General features: G+C 44.6%; 1 protein-coding gene across 1 annotated transcript in view; it reads right to left on the reverse strand.

The window, feature by feature from the left end:
• Window positions 1–18,093, reverse strand: part of USP9X (ubiquitin specific peptidase 9 X-linked) — a 316,211-nt gene that overhangs the window by 195,286 nt on the left and 102,832 nt on the right. Inside the window, 2 exon segments of the mRNA XM_040338099.1 lie at window positions 2,084–2,188; window positions 6,854–7,006. Coding sequence (XP_040194033.1) covers window positions 2,084–2,188; window positions 6,854–7,006 — 258 coding nt within the window.

An 18,093-nucleotide genomic window follows, 5' to 3' on the forward strand; every position in this document is an offset into this window, starting at 1 on the left:
AATTGCATGTGCTTCCAAGATGGAGACTTTCAGTAGTTCGGGACTGCAGAAAATAAAAAACCACAGAGGTGACCAAATACCATCAAAAGAAAGCTGTTTTTGCGGGGGGAAAAGGACGTCAATTTTGTTTGGGTGACAATGACCCAAAGCATACATCCAAAGCAACAAAGAATAGGCTTCGCCAGAAGAAAGATTAAAGTTTTGGAATGGCCCAGACCTGAATCTGATTGAAAATCTGTGGTATGATCTGAATAGCGCTGTGCACAGGTGATGCCCTCGCAATCTGACAGATATTTGCAAAGAAGAGTGGGCAAAAATTGCCAAATCAAGATGTGCCATACACCAATAGACTCATACCCAAAAAGACTGAGTGCTGTAATAAAATCAAAAGGTGCTTTAACAAAATATTAGATTATGGGTGTGAACACTAATGCAACCATATTATTTTAGATTTTTATTTTTACTTCCCTCCACCTAAAACATTTCAGTTTGTTGTTCAACTGAGCTGTACAGTTTATAGGTCGCATTAACGATGGAAAAAGATCTGAAATTTATCTGTGTCACTTTTTTACATCACATAAACCTGAAATTTTAACAGGGGTTTGCTTTTTATATCCACTGTAAGTAGCTAATATAGGCAACCAAGTTTATAAATAGTATTTTTAACCCCTTGCCGCCGAGCGTACGCACATATGCGGCCTCAGCTTTCAGGGATATACAGGGACGACGACCAAAGCTGCAGGTATCACCCCAGTATCTTTTTTTAGCGTTCCAGGGATAACAACCGATGTGGGTAAAAGCCGCTCGGTTGTTATCCCGGACAAGCGGGAGGGGATACACCCCCTCTTAACGGGCCTTCCGTCCCACCGGGAGACCCGATCTACGATCCGCCGCCTCCAGTGCCTAGCCGGAGACTAGAACGAAGCCGCGAACAATGTAAACACGAATGTTTACATTCCTTGTAACAGCAATAAGGCTACATTCACACCTGAGCGTAGCTTGTTTGGTAGTTTTTTCCGGCGTTTTATCGCGCGTATTCATGCATATTTGCGCGTTTGCATACAGCGTCGTCTGAACTTTTTGTACTTCGACGTTTTTTATTTTAGCCAATAGGATAAATTATCATCTTTTCATCACTTGTTGCTATGTTGGTAGATTTTATTCATCTTCTGCCTGGGTGAAATGTTCCATTGATTAAAGCGACAAAACGCCCATAGCAAACGCTCGTTGTCGCGCTAGTCGCTTGAATCGAGCGTTTCCATTACTTTCTATGGGAAATACAAACGCTCAAAAACGCCCAAACCGCCCGATTCCATTGAGAATAATGTATTTTTTCCCCTCTAGCGTTTTGGAGCATCGCGCTTCAGGCGACAAAACGCTCAGGTGTGAATGTAGCCTAAAAATGATCAAAATTATTTTTTTTAAAACACAATTTTATATTATAAAAATAAATTAAATAAAGGAAAAATTTATTTTTTAAAGCGCACCCGTTCCCCGTGAGCTCACGCAGCAAAGAAAAACCATACGGAAGTCGCGCCCGCATATGTAAACGGTGTTAAAATCACACGTGAGGTATCGCCGCAATCAGAGCGAGAACAATAATTCTAGCCGTAGACCTCCTTTAACTCTAACCTGGTAACCGTAAAAATAAATTAAAGCGTCGCCTATGGAGACTTTTAGGTACCATAGTTCGACGCCATTCCACGAGTTTGTGCAATTATAAAGTGTGACATGTTTGGCATCTATTTACTCAGCGTAACTTCATCTTTCACATTATACAAAAAAAATAGGCTAACTTTACTTTTTTATTTCAATTCATGAAAGTGTCTTTTTCCCAAAAAGTTGGTTTAAAACACCGCTGCACAAATACTGTGTGACATAAAATATTGCAACAATCGCCATTTTATTCTCTAGATTCTCTGCTAAAAAAAAGTATACATAATGTTTGGGGGTTTCAAGTAATTTTCTAGCAAAAAATATGGATTTTAACTCGTAAACACCAAATGTCAGAAATAGGTTTAGTCATGAAAAGGTTAAAATAGAAACAAATAAAAACACATAATTAAATAAAAAAGGCTTTTACCTTAAAACAATCAAAAAGATGGTCAAGTTGTTCAGGAGAAAAATCCCACGCCAACTTGGCAAGTAAATCATGGACATTTTTTACAATGGCTTCATGTTTTCCTGCCTGCACAATAAAAAAAATGAAATGCATATAAAAACTTTCAACACTCAGCATTAGCACTCCAACTGCAAAAATACAAAAAAAATTAAAATAAAATGATACTCATACCCCTACATAGTTTACGCATTGTGATTGAGAGAGCAAAAATGACTGTACATTAAGGACAAAGTTGAATTTTACAGCATAAAAGTTAAGGCGAGCATACGTGCGTTCCATAACGCCACTACCATCATTTTCACCAGCAGGATCTACAAATCTGTTGTATACATTTAGTTGAGAAAGGACCAATGATCCTGTACCCATAAGGGAGTATGTCCTAGCTTGGTGAATAAGGCAGAGCATGCAAACTTGTGGGACAGTTGGAAAAATCAGATGCATCTCAATTTTCTCTCCAGTGAGTGAACATGGTGGCAGGAGAAAGTGGAGGGAAAAGTCCATGGTACTTACTCTCCCTACCCTAAATGGGCATATAGATTGCATTTACACAATTGTAGGACAAATATCCTTGTTATGAGGATCAGGCATTCAAAGAGAACATGAGTAAGGGTCAGTTCACGCAAAAGTAACATTTCAAACAAGAATGTCTAGTGGGACTTTGACTTTTAGCATTTCCACTCCTCCATTTTACAAGGAGAGTGGGACTCCCGTGGCACGGGTGGGTGTGAATATCAGAGAGAACATAAGTGAAGACCTCTTGACATTGGGTCCCAGAAAAACTGCTAGGCTGTGTAACTCAACCATACCCCCTCAGAAAGCTAGCTATGGCGCGGGTACTCATGCAGGCATGAATCCAAGCCATGTTGTGCATGTCCATAGAGAAAAAAATTTTAAGAATTTTTCTCAAATTTGAGATACGCTTTAAGACTGATACTGTAGTAAACAGTCATATCGTAAGCTTAGTCTCACTAAATTCCTACATTATGGAAAAAACAAAACAATGTTGACATTTGGTAATCAACTTCGCATTTTATTTAAAAAAAAAAAAATTATAGGTTATGACTGAGGGCCTTAATGAAGGGTCTACAATTGTCATCATAGGTGCATTATAAATAGAGACAGAATATTAACCAAAAATCCCCAAAAAAACACAATACATTTAGATATACGATACATTATAAATGGAGTTGTAGTTCAGCGATTTAATCCTCGAACAACCAACAATAATTCTGGCTCCCACAGACTGGCTACAGTATGTGCTCATGTGGTACACAGATTAGCCCTGTCAATTTAAGAAGGTACTCCCAATGACAACTCGTTATGTGTATATAAAAAGATAAACTTTCACTAGAAAACTACCTTCGGGCCCTCTCACACGGACGTGTCCATGTACGGGCACCGCTTTGCTTAGCGGGAATCGACGGAGCAGGCAGGCGACAGGTCTGTCTGCACACTGTGCAGGACCAACCTGTCAGAGCGCCACTCTCCCCAATGGGGGATCAAATGAAGACGCACCGTAGAGTCCGTTCTCATCTGATATGCCAGAAGGATGGAAAATAGGGTTTCCATCCGTCACACTTTAGCAGATCAGATGTCAGCAGGCATGTCACCGCTGACATCCGTGGCTCCATAGACCTGCACAGAGAAGCCGTTCAGGTCCGCCTAAAAAAACTGACAGGCGGATCTTAACGGTCCAGTGTAATAGGGGTCTTCTTGTTAAATGCAAGATTGAAAAAATAAAATAAAAAGAAAGGGATAGCTTAACGTAACTAAAGGTGTATCCCATACACACAGTCTTCGGGCATCTCTTCTTGTTCTAGTACTGAATTTTTTTTATTTTTCGGTCTTATCTTTAATCATAAATAATTTGATACACGGTTTTAGATCATATATAGTGCCTTGAAAACGCATTCATACCCCTTGAAATTTTCCCCATTTAGTCATCTTACAACCCAAAAAACATGAATGGAGTTTATTGGGATTTTATGTGATAGACCAACACAAGTGGCACATAAAATTGTGCAGTGGAAAGAATCGTTTTCAAATTTTGTTTTACAAATATGCAAAAAGTGTGGTGTGCATTTGTATTCAGCCCACCTGAGTCAATACTTTGTAGAACCACCTTTCGCTGCAATTGTCTCTACCAGCTTTGCACATCTAGAGTGACATTTTTGCCCTTTTTTTTAAAAATAGCTCAAGCTTTGACAGTTTGGATGGAGAGCATCTAAACAGCAATTTTCAAGTCTTGCCACAGATTCTCAATTGGATTTAGGTCTGGTCTTTAAATTGGGACAGTCTAACACATGAATATGCTGTGATCTAAACCATTCCATTGTAGCTCTGACTGTATGTTAAAGGATGTTGTCCTGCTGGAAGGTGAACCTCCATCTTAGTCTCAAGTCTTTTGGAGACGCCAATGGTTGTTTTCCAAGATTGCCCTGTTTTTGGCTCCAGCCATCTTCCCATCTATGCTGACCAGCTTCCCTGTCCTTGCTAAAGAAAACGCATCCCCACAACATGATTCTGCCACCACCATGTTTCATGGTGGGGATGATGTGTTCAAGGTGATATGCAGTGTTAGTTTTCCACCACACATATCGTTTTGCTTTTAGGACAAAAAGTTCCATTTTGATCTCATCTGACCAGAGCATCATCTTGCACGTTTGCAGTGTCCCGCACATGGCTGTGGATCTCTGCAGCTCCTCCATAGTTACCATGCACCTCTTGGCTGCTTCTTTGATTAATGCTCTCCTTGCCCGGCCTGTCAGTTTAGGTGGACGGCTATGTCTTGGTAGGTTAGCAGTTGTGCCATACACTTTGCATTTTTGGATGATGGCTTGAACAGTGCTCAGTGAGATGTTCAAAGCTTGAGATATTTTTTTTTTTACAACCTAACACTGCTTTAAACTTCTTCACAACTTTATCCCTGACCTGTCTGGTGTGTTCCTTGGCTTTTATGATGCAGTTTGTTCACTAAGGTTCTCTAACAAACCTCTAAGGGCTTCACAGAACAGCTATATTTATACTGAGATTAAAATTACACACAGGTAGACTGTTTACAAATTAGGGGACTTCTAATTTTTCCTCCCCAAGATATTATTTAGGGGTATCAGAGTAAAGGTGGCTGAAAACAAATGCACGCCACACTCACATTTGAAAAAATAAAAAATGGAACAATTTAATCATTTTTCTTCCACTTCACAATTATGTTCCATTTTGTGTTGGTCTATCACATAAAATACATGTTTTTGGTTAAACCATGACAAAATGTGGAAAATTTCAAGGGATATGAATACTTTGTCAAGGCACTGTAGTACGAGAGATTTGTAACTTAACATGTGTATTTGTCTAGCAGGTGTCTATACACAAATCTTTCTAAAATGTGAAATTATATATGTACGATTTAAACTCTTATGTCCTACTAAATAAAAAAAATAAAACTACCTGTCCACTGAAGCTTTCTTCCATTCAAAACTTACTATCTTGGGCAAGACCAAAGAGCTGTCAAAGAAAATCAGGGACAAGATTGTAGACCTGCACAAGGCTGGAATGGGCTACAAGACCATCAGCAAGAAGCTTAGTGAGAAGGAGACAACTGTTGGAGCGATTATTCGCAGAGGGAATAAATACAAAAACCACCATCAAATCACCCATGGTCTAGAGCTTCATGCAAGATTTTGCCTCGTAAGGATGATCATGAGAAAAGTGAGAGATCAGCCCAGAACTACAAGGAAGGAGCATGTGAATAATCTCAGGGCAGTTGGGACCACAGACACCAAACAAACCATTGGTAACAATACGCCACCATGGATTGAAATCCTGCAGTGCCCGCAAGGTCCCTCTCCACAAGAAGGCACATGTACAGGCCTGTCTGACGTTTGCAAATGAACATCTAAAATGATCAAGAGAAGCATTGGGATTGAGTGCCATGGTCAGATGTGACCAAAATTTAGTTCTTTGGCATTAACTCGACGTGTTTGGAGGAAGATTAAATGCCGACTACGGCCCTAAAAACACCATCCCTACAGTCAAGCACGGAGGTGGAAACATTAGGCTTTCGGACTGTTTCTCTGTAAAAGGTACAGGCCGACTTTGCTGCATTAAGGGGCCAAACGGACGAGGCCATGTATTGTAAATTCTTGGATGAGAGCCTTCTTCCTTCAGCTATAACACTGAAGATGGGTCTTGCAGCATGACAATGACCCAAAACATAACACCAAGGCAACACAGGAGTGGCTCAAGAAGAAGTACATTAAGGTCATGTGGCCTAGCCAGTCACCAGACCTATAGACAATTTTTGGAGGGAGCTGAAACTTCAAGTTGCCAAGCGACAAGATCTGTAAAGAGTGGACCAAAATCCCTTCTGAGATGTGTGCAAACTTAGCAGCCAACTACTAGAAAGTCTTACCTCTGTGCTTGCCAAGGGTTTCTTCACCAAGTCAAGTTTTGCTTGGGGTTCAAATACTTATTTCTCTCACTGAATTGCATCTCAATTTAGAACATTTGCATTACCTATTTGTTCTGGATATTTGGTTGATAGTCTTTCACTATAATTTAAAATACACCTATGATTGCAATTAAAGACCCTTCATTTCTTTTTAAGTGAGCAAACAAAATCTGCAAAGGATCAAATAAGTAATTTTTCTCACTGTAAACTTATGAGATCTCAGATGACCCAAATAAAGTAATCTTTTTATTAAACATTCAAAGCTAAAGAAATGGGTGCATTACCTGTGCTGCCCAAATGTTGTCCAGATCTTGCAGAGTAAGTGCTTTTTCCTTGATGACAAACCTAAGAATTTTTTCTAATTTCTCCACATATTGAGGTTGATGAAGACTATCCCGTAAAACAATTGATAGAATGTTGTTCTGTTGGATCCATTCCTAAAGCATAATTTAAAAGCATTAAGAATTCAAATAGGCACATACATTGTTCAAGGATAAATATTTAAGAAGTATTAAAAAAAAAAAAAAAGTACACATACTTAAGATAAGGAATCAAGGCCAAAACTCCAAAGAATTAAAGGCAGAGTTCACCTTTGAAACATGTTTCACCCACATTTCCCAAGGTATTCCCTTAATTTTTAGGCATTTCTTTTCATTTCCTGTTTGGCTATGGGACAGGAAGTTAAATGAAATCTCCACAATGGGACACAGATGGTGAAAAAAAAAAAAAAAAAATCTGACAGGGGTTATAACCTTCCTTTGCGCTATCACAAAAAATAAAACAATACCACTTGCTGTAATCACATGGTTGGCCTTAACTGAGAAATTCTAACATACAGAGAATGCTATGGATCAATAAGTATTTGTTTGCCATTATTCAACCATTAACCATAGCCAATTTATCACATCTTTATATGGATGATTTTTAATTCAGATCTGTGGGATATGTCCTTATATGTCTGACACCCCTACTGTGTTATATGGTGGGGACCTCCATATTGTCTATGTCAGGGTTAGGCAACTTCAGCCCTCCAGCTGTGAAACTACAAATCCCATCATGCCTCTAGGAGCCATGCCTGTGGTGTCAGGGTCTTGTAATTTCAAAACAGCTGGAGGGCCGAGGTGCCTACCCCTGGTCTATGTGATGCAAGACTTACTTCTATAAGTGTAGACTCTTTACCGGTTGCAGAAAAAGTCCTGTTTTGTTGCAGTGTCCTGTTTTGTTGCAGTGTTCTCTCATGCCTGAAGATACTTTGACATATAGGAGCTTATCCCCACTGTGGAATAATTATTTTGGAAGTTACTATATTGTTCCTTCCATCCATAATACACGGCGTTGAGTGCAAAGGACTCAACACATGAGGATTTAAATGCACTCCCCCACTGTCTATAAGCCATGGTTTTGCTGCCTATATATGTTATTGGAGATATACATCTTGACTGGATTGACCCTGTTATGGACACCGACTCAAATGGTGATGTATTGTCCTTTTGTATTATTTAACCACTTGACCTCAGGGAGATTTACTCCCCTTTAAGACCAGGCCATTTTTTGCAATACGGTACTGTGTTACTTTAACTGCTAATTGCACAGTTATGCAACACTGAATGTACCTAAATGAAATTGATGTCCTTTTTCCCTGCAAAGAGTGCTTTCTTTTGGTGGTATTTTTGGTGCTATAAATAAAAAAAGACTGAAAAAAAAAAAAAAAAAAAAAGAAGATGCATTATATATATATATATATATATATATATATATATATATATATTTTTTTTTTTTTATTAGGGCTGTTACTGATTAAAATTTTTGTGTTCGATTAATCGTTTTTTTAATCATTTTTAATTCATTTCGATTAATTAACGCAAGAATATACACACATTTGCCCCATGCTGTAATATACACATATGGGGTCAGATGTACATTACAGCATGGGGGCAGATGTGTACATTACAGCATGGGGGCAGATGTGTACATTACAGCATGGGGGCAGATGTGTACATTACAGCATGGGGGCAGGTGTGTACATTACAGCATGGGGGCAGGTGTGTACATTACAGCATGGGGGCAGGTGTGTACATTACAGCATGGGGGCAGGTGTGTACATTACAGCATGGGGGCAGGTGTGTACATTACAGCATGGGGGCAGGTGTGTACATTACAGCATGGGGGCAGGTGTGTACATTACAGCATGGGGGCAGGTGTGTACATTACAGCATGGGGGCAGGTGTGTACATTACAGCATGGGGGCAGGTGTGTACATTACAGCATGGGGGCAGGTGTGTACATTACAGCATGGGGGCAGGTGTGTACATTACAGCATGGGGGCAGGTGTGTACATTACAGCATGGGGGCAGGTGTGTACATTACAGCATGGGGGCAGGTGTGTACATTACAGCATGGGGGCAGGTGTGTACATTACAGCATGGGGGCAGGTGTGTACATTACAGCATGGGGGCAGGTGTGTATATTCTTGCGGCATGGGGGCAGGTGTGTATATTCTTGCGGCATGGGGGCAGGTGTGTATATTCTTGCGGCATGGGGGCAGGTGTGTATATTCTTGCGGCATGGGGGCAGGTGTGTATATTCTTGCGGCATGGGGGCAGGTGTGTATATTCTTGCGGCATGGGGGCAGATGTGTATATTCTTGCGGCATGGGGGCAGATGTGTATATTCTTGCGGCATGGGGGCAGATGTGTATATTCTTGCGGCATGGGGGCAGATGTGTATATTCTTGCGGCATGGGGGCAGATGTGTATATTCTTGCGGCATGGGGGCAGATGTGTATATTCTTGCGGCATGGGGGCAGATGTGTATATTCTTGCAGCATGGGGGCAGATGTGTATATTCTTGCAGCATGGGGGCAGATGTGTATATTCTTGCAGCATGGGGGCAGATGTGTATATTCTTGCAGCATGGGGGCAGATGTGTATATTCTTGCAGCATGGGGGCAGATGTGTATATTCTTGCAGCATGGGGGCAGATGTGTATATTCTTGCAGCATGGGGGCAGATGTGTATATTCTTGCAGCATGGGGGCAGATGTGTATATTCTTGCAGCATGGGGGCAGATGTGTATATTCTTGCAGCATGGGGGCAGATGTGTATATTCTTGCAGCATGGGGGCAGATGTGTATATTCTTGCAGCATGGGGGCAGATGTGTATATTCTTGCAGCATGGGGGCAGATGTGTATATTCTTGCAGCATGGGGGCAGATGTGTATATTCTTGCAGCATGGGGGCAGATGTGTATATTCTTGCAGCATGGGGGCAGATGTGTATATTCTTGCAGCATGGGGGCAGATGTGTATATTCTTGCAGTATGGGGGCAGATGTGTATATTCTTGCAGTATGGGGGCAGATGTGTATATTCTTGCAGTATGGGGGCAGATGTGTATATTCTTGCAGTATGGGGGCAGATGTGTATATTCTTGCAGTATGGGGGCAGATGTGTATATTCTTGCAGCATGGGGGCAGATGTGTATATTCTTGCAGTATGGGGGCAGATGTGTATATTCTTGCAGTATGGGGGCAGATGTGTATATTCTTGCAGTATGGGGGCAGATGTGTATATTCTTGCAGTATGGGGGCAGATGTGTATATTCTTGCAGTATGGGGGCAGATGTGTATATTCTTGCAGTATGGGGGCAGATGTGTATATTCCTGCAGTATGGGGGCAGATGTGTATATTCCTGCAGTATGGGGGCAGATGTGTATATTCCTGCAGTATGGGGGCAGATGTGTATATTCCTGCAGTATGGGGGCAGATGTGTATATTCCTGCAGTATGGGGGCAGATGTGTATATTCCTGCAGTATGGGGGCAGATGTGTATATTCCTGCAGTATGGGGGCAGATGTGTATATTCCTGCAGTATGGGGGCAGATGTGTATATTCCTGCAGTATGGGGGCAGATGTGTATATTCCTGCAGTATGGGGGCAGATGTGTATATTCCTGCAGTATGGGGGCAGATGTGTATATTCCTGCAGTATGGGGGCAGATGTGTATATTCCTGCAGTATGGGGGCAGATGTGTATATTACAGCATCTGCCCCCATGCTTTAATATACACATTTGCCCCCATGCTTTACATACACATTTGCCCCCATGCTTTACATACACATTTGCCCCCATGCTTTACCCGAAAAAAGGTTTCAGGGATTCTATTCGAATCCATTTGTGGTCCCAAAGAAGGACGGAGTCCGTCCAATCTTGGACCTCAAGGCCCTCAATGCCTTTGTTAAGGTAGTCAAAGTTCAGGATGGAATCAATTCGTTCGGTGGTTGCTGCGCTCCATCCGGGGGACTTTCTGGCGTCCCTGGACATCCAGAATGCATACTTGCATGTCCCCATCTGCGCCAGGCATCAGAGGTTTCTGCGCTTTGCGATCGGCAAAGACCACTATCAATTTGTGACTCAAAAGTCAAACAGTTCAGTGTGTACTGTAGCAGCGCTTAGTATTCAAAACGTGAGTTCTGAATAAAGTTCTATGTTTAAATAGATATCAAATAATGGTGCAGATGAATATCAGCTGTAAACAGTGTCTTCCTAAGTATGTGCTCCTTATCACCAGGGGGCTGCGTTTCACCACGTGGGGGGGGAATACTCTACCCTTTTGGGGATGCACTCACCAAACCGAGAATATAAAACAGCATGGGATACACCACAGCCTCTGTCACCAATCTTGCACTTTCCACCACTCTGCTTGTTTATGTCAAAGAGATGTGCACCAGGTTCAAAGCATGTAATGCTACAGTCGGCGCTGGACCCTGGAAGAGACCCTTTTGCCGATCAACGTCCTGGAACTTCGGGCGATCAGGCTGTGTCTCGAGTGGTCGCAGGGGCTTCAAGGGCGTCCTGTCAGGATCCAGTCGGACAACGCCACAGCGATGGCTTATGTCAACCATCGGGGGGGGGGAGAGAACAAGGAGCTTGGCTGCGGCAGAGGTCGCTCACATCCTAAGGTGGGCGGAAAGAAGCGTGCCGGCTCTATCGGCCGTTTACATTCCGGGTGTAGAAAACTGGCACGCAGACTACCTAAGTCGCCAGATGCTGGACCAAAGGGAATGGTTGTTACATCCGGAGGTCTTTCAACTCCTTTGCCGGAGGTGGGGCACACCGGACGTGGATCTCCTGGCTTCTCGACTCAATCCCAAGGTGTCGAGGTTCGTGGCCGGGTCCAGACATCCCTGAGCAGATGCGTTGGTGGCCCCATGGGGTCAGTATCGGCTAATTTATGCCTTTCCCCCACTGAAGTTGCTTCCTCGTCTGCTCCGCAGAGTGGAGACCGAAAGAATCCCCATGATTCTAATCGCTCCAGATTGGCCCGGGCGTCCCTGGTACGCCGACCTCGTGCGTCTGGTGGCAAATGCCCCGTGGCGGCTGCCAATAAGGGAGGACCTTCTGTCTTAAGGTCCCATACTTCATCCTGCTTTACAGTTGCTGGCTTTAAAAGGCCATTGAGAGCCAGGTACTAAGGGACTGGAGCTGTCGGATTCGGTCCATTTAAACCATGCTGAGGTTTCCCCAATTAGACCACCGCTTCCTCCATGGGATTTGAATCTGGTGCTCTCAGCTCTTCAGGAACCTCCCTTTGAGAACATCAGAGAAATTACTCGACACCATCTCAGAAGGTGACCTTTCTAGTGGACATTACATCTGTCAGACGGGTTTCTGAGTTGGCGGCCTTGTCTTGCAAGTCACCATACTTGGTCCTCCACAAGGATAAAGCGGTGCTACGCCCGCAGCCTTCCTTTCTTCCGAAGGTAGTTTCAGCTTATGACCTGAATGAGGACATTGTACTTCCGTCTTAGTGTCCTCGACCGTCGCATCCCAAAGAGGCTGCGCGCTACATACTTTGGACACGGTACGTGCTATGCGGGTGTACCTGTCTGCTACGGCTCCGTTCCAGGGATCAGACTCACTGTGGCGGTGTCTGGTCCGCAGAAGGGCCTGGCGGTCTCGCCGGCCACCATATCTTGGTGGATAAGGCAGACTGTCATCCAGGCTTACGCCCTTAAGGGGCGGGCGCCTCCATTCCCTGTCACGGCGCATTCGACCAGGGCAGTTGGTGCCTCCTGGGCTTTGACATCAAGCCTGTTTTACAGGTGTGTAAGGCGGCGAGGTTGATGTGAATGCATCTTCGGATGCTTCTTTCGGCCGCAAGGTTTTGCAGGTGGCTGTTTGAGATTGCACCTCCTCCGTTGGGGAGCTCTGCTTGTTTGGGGTGAAGTTAGGTTTTTGATTGCTGTTCCCACCCCCCTTTTTTTTTTTTTTACACTGCTTGGGGACGTCCCACAAGTCAAGATTTATGGAGGCTGTGTCCGTCTATGGACGAAAAGAGAAAATAGGATTTTTTGTACTCACCGTAAAATCCTTTTCTCTGTCGTCAATGGACGGACACCCCTCCTTTTAAGTTTGCACTGCTTTTTGACGAACTGAGCGGCTGGCTGCAGGGTGAGGGGTTATGCCCCGGATGGACCGCCCCCTGGGCAGGGCTGTTCAACGCTGTTAAAATTATATGTTTTTAAATATCTAACATGTCTGCCTAGTCCTCTCCTAATAGATGGAACATAACCCACAAGTCAAGATTTATGGTGTCAGTTCATGGACTACAGAGAAAAGGATTTTACAGCGAGTACAAAAAATCCTATTATATATATATATACACACACACAAAAAAAAAAAAAAAAATACGTAAAACACACACACACAATTTACTCTTCAGTTTAGGCTGATGGATGTTCTTAAAAAAAAAAAAAAATATATATATATATATATATATATATATATATATATATATATATATATATATATATATATATATATATATATATATATATATATATATATATATATATATATATATATATAGCGTGGATCTGGCTGCAAATTTCTGCTCAATAACTTACACTGCTGGACATGCATTTTTCAGCAGTTGTGCGGACTTGTGGCAGCTTTCCAATCTACTGTTACAGACCTTTTTGACTCGGAGGGGCATATTCAGCTGATCATTCCGTTTCCTGGTCCAAACCCGGTGTTCCACTCTGCGTGCAAGCCAAAGGCTGTGGCTGGGTCACAGCCAAATGCTCTTTGTGCTTGCCTTCTGGTAAGCATCCATTTTTTATGGTGGTGGGCACTCGCAATTGTGTGAATCACTATGGAGATTGGACTTCCCATAAGGATTTCCGCTCACTTTGCCCAATGTTCAGCATATGAATTTCCTTGAGTGCTATATCAACAGTTATTCCAGTACTGATACGGGCCCATGTGAATAATTTGTACATATTCTTGAACTGAACTAAAGAAGGGCAACAAAGCTAATAAGTGTTAGGGGGACTGTAGGACCTCAGCTATGGGGAACTAAAAAAAAAAAAAAAAGTATTCTCCCAGAAGAGACACACAAGAGGGAATATGATTGCAATACGCAAATCTCTGAAAGGCGATTCTAGCCTTCGGAATTAAAATCATAACTAAAAAGGCAAAAAAAATTCAGCGGAGAGATAAGAACATCGACAAGGTTTTTATTGCGGTGTGTCCCCATTAGGAAGATTCACCCATTTTTTCCTTTTACCGTTATCGCACGTCTAAGCAAATCCCAAATTTAGCTTTATTCCAGTGAAAATCTTCAGGAGGACCTCAAGGGGTTCTCTTAATTTGCACAGATTTTCTCACTTCCTGTTTTGGCCATGAACAGAAAGCGAAGGTAAATCTCCCAAATGGAAAAAAATCGAAATAAAATTTAAAGTACAGTATTTTCCGGCGTATAAGACGACTGGGCGTACAAGACGACCCCCTAATTTTCCAGGAAAAATTGTGATTTTGGGATATACTCACTGTATAAGACTACCCCCTTCCTACTAGTCTTTCTGGAAGCTGAGGGGTAGCCAGAACCGCTGACAGAAACAGGCTTTTTCAAATCTCACTGTGCCATTACATTACATGCCCAGACTGTGCCATTACATTACATGCCCAGACTGTGCCATTACATTACATGCCCAGACTGTGCCATTACATTACATGCCCAGACTGTGCCATTACATGCCCAGACTGTGCCATTACATGCCCAGACTGTGCCATTACATGCCCAGACTGTGCCATTACATTACATGCCCCCACATTGCCATCACTTGCCCCCACTGTGCCTGAACTTGTTGCCCCCCAGTGCAATAACCGCAAACACTCACTTTTTTTTTTCCAGCGGTGACAGTCCCCCATGCTGCGAGCGCGAGTGTGAATGATTTCAAAGCCGCGCCTTCACTTCAGAGTGTTCTGTGATAGGCGGCACACAAATTTTCCCAGCAGCGCCTCTGTTCTGTTTTCCGCCTATCACGGACATCTTATCATCTCGTCCGAGCATGAGAAGGCATCTGTGATAGGAGGAACACAGAACAGAGGCGCTGCTGGGAAGATTTTTGTTCCTCCTATCACAGAACACTCTGAAGTGAAGGCGCGGCTTTGAAATCATTCACGCTCGCGCTCGCAGCATGGGGGACTGTCACCGCTGGAAAAAAAAAAGTGAGTACCGAGACCGTACCCGGCGTATAAGACGACCCCCGACTTTGGATGCATGTTTTTGCATCCAGAAAGTCGTCTTATACGCCGGAAAATACGGTAGTTATAACCTTACGACGCTATCCAAAATGAAAAATGTTTTGCCTTTAATTCCATTTTAACCTATGATCTCGAAAGATGATGTGGCCACATAATGAAGTTGGATGAGAAGCGGTTAAATCTTAACCACTTCCAGTCTGGGCCAATTCTGACATTCCTCTCCTACATGTAAAAAATTGGATTTTTGTACTCACCGTAAAATCCATTTCTCTGAGTTCATGGACGGACACAGCAGCCTTTGACCTTAGGGTTATATCCGCTTCCTTCCAGGAGAGTTAGGCAGAAAAAAAGCACTTTAAGTGTCAACACATTCCTCAGTGCAGCTCCTCCCAGGGGGCGTGGCCCCCCGGGTATAACCCACACCCTGCTCTAGCAGCCTCAGTTCGTAACAAGCAGTACAAACAAAGGAGGTGTGGGTGTTGTGTCCGTCCATTAACTCAGAGAAATGGATTTTACGGTGAGTACAAAAATCCTATTTTCTCTTCCGTTCATGGACGGACACAGCAGTCTTTGACCTTAGGGACGTCCCCAAGCAGTGTCAAAAATTTCGAGGGGTGGGAAAAACACCACAGCAACCAAGCTTACACCCCAAACAAAACCGGAGTTACTCAACGGAGGAACTCCAATTTTAAACTGCCGCCTGTAAAACCTTGTGGCCGAAGGAGGCATCAGAAGATGCACACATGTCCACATTGTAAGACCTTGAAAAAGTGTGGACCGATGACCAGGACGCTGCCTTACACACCTGTAACACAGAGGCTTGATGCTGGAAAGCCCAAGGGGCTCCGATCGCCGTAACCTGAAAGGGAGGCGCCCGCCCCTTTAGGGCATAGGTCTGAAGCACAACCTGTCGGATCCACCCAGAAATGTTGGCCGACGAGATCGCCAGACCCTTTTTGAGGACCATTCACCGACACGAACAGTGAGTCCGACTTCCGGAACGGAGCCGTAGCAGACAAGTACACTCGAAGAGCCCGAACCACATCCAGGGAATGTAAAGTGGCCTCCTTCTGGTTTTCCGGCCAAGGACATAAGGATGGAAGAACAATGTCCTCAATGTGAAAAGCCGAAAAAACCTTTGGGAGAAAAGAAGGCTGCGGCCGCAGCACCACCTTATCCTCATGAATGACCAAGTAGGAAGCCTTGCAGGACAAGGCCGCCAGTTCAGACACCCGTCTGATCGATGTAATCCAGAAAAACCACCTTTTGTGACAGAGTCAACAAAGGGATCCTCCGAATGTCCTCAAAGGGAGCATCTTGAAGCACCGAGAGGACCAAATTCAAGTCCCATGGGGGCAGTGGAGGGCGCACAGGAGGGGCCACATTTCGGACCCCCTGCACAAACCAAGGGGTGAGCCGCCAATGGTCGCTGAAAGTAAACAGCCAGAGCTGAAATCTGACACTTGGCCGTACTTAAGGCGAGAGCCTGATCCACTCCCCGCTGTAAAAACAGCAGAATCCGGGACACCACGCCACTCCATCTCCTTACACAGAGATGTAGGCCGTCCACGTACGATGGTAAATCCTCCGTGAAGTAGACTTCCGTGCACACAGCATGGTAGAAACCACCGAGCCTGATAGACCCCGGTCCTTCAACACCTGGCTCTCAACAGCCATGCCGACAAAGCCAGCGACTGCAAAGCAGGATGGAAGATCGGACCCTGCGACAGAACTTCTCTCAGGGGTAGACGCCAGGGGGCGTCAGCCACCAGACGCACCAGGCCCTCGTACCAGAAACGGCGCGGCCAGTCTGGGGCGAGCAAGATTGTTGGAATCCCTTTGGCTTCCACTCTGCGCAGCAGGCGAGGAAGAAGCTTCAGAGGAGGGAAGGCAAAAATTAGGCGATAGTGACCCCAAGGCGCCACCAACGCATCTGACGCGTCCGCCCACGGTTCCTTCAACCTGACCACGAACCGTGGCACCTTCCGATTGAGACGGGACGCTAGAAGGTCTACGTCTGGAGTGCCCCACTTTTGGCACAGACTCAGAAACATCACCGGGAGTAGAGACCATTCTCCTTGGTCTAGTGTTTGGCGACTTAGGCAGTCGGCTTGCCAATTCTGTACTCCCGGAATGTACACGGCCGACAGAGCCGGAACGGACCTTTCGGCCCACCGAAGGATGTGCGCGACCTCCGTCGCTGCAGCTGAAACTCCGCGTGCCTCCCTGATGATTGACGTGCGCCACGGCCGTGGCGTTGTCGGACTGGATTCTGGCCTGCAGATCCAGGGACCACCCCAGGCAAGGCACAACTTGATTGCTCGGAGCTCAAGAATATTGATCGGCAGGCGGGACTCCTCCTGAGTCCAGCGCCCCTGGGCTGACTGAATGTCCCAAATGCGCGCCCCCCCCCCCCAACCGGAGAGGCTAGCATCCGTCGTGACCACTGTCCAGCGACACGGTAGAAATGACTTCCCGGTCCGAAGCACCGGAGATGTCAGCCACCACACCAGGGAAGACTTGACCAGATGGCTCAACTGAATCTGGAAATCCAGAGAAGACAGGAGCTTGTCCCAACGAGACAGATTATCCTTCTGTAGCTCCCTGGTGTGAAATTGGGCATACAAGACCGCCACGAAAGAGGCCACCATCAGGCCCAGAACCCTCATGCAGAACTGAAGAGACGACCACTTCTGGGTCGACAACCACTCCACCGCAGACTCTTCAGCATTTTCCGTCGGGAGGAAAACTCACGCCTCCGCGGAACTCAGGACCAGTCCCAAGTATTCCAGCTATGGAACGGAACTAACACTGACTTCTGGACATTCAGAAGCCAGCCGAACTCTTGGAGAGTCTGACACGTGATAGACATGTCCTCTAACTCCGGAGGAAGCTCGCAGGAGTAGGTCATCCAGATATCCCACGATAGCGATCCCTGGCTGCCTCAGCAGGGCCAGTATCGGGCGAGCACCCTGGT

Source organism: Rana temporaria, chromosome 2, assembly GCF_905171775.1.
Source record: "Rana temporaria chromosome 2, aRanTem1.1, whole genome shotgun sequence".
Classification (NCBI taxonomy): domain Eukaryota; kingdom Metazoa; phylum Chordata; class Amphibia; order Anura; family Ranidae; genus Rana; species Rana temporaria.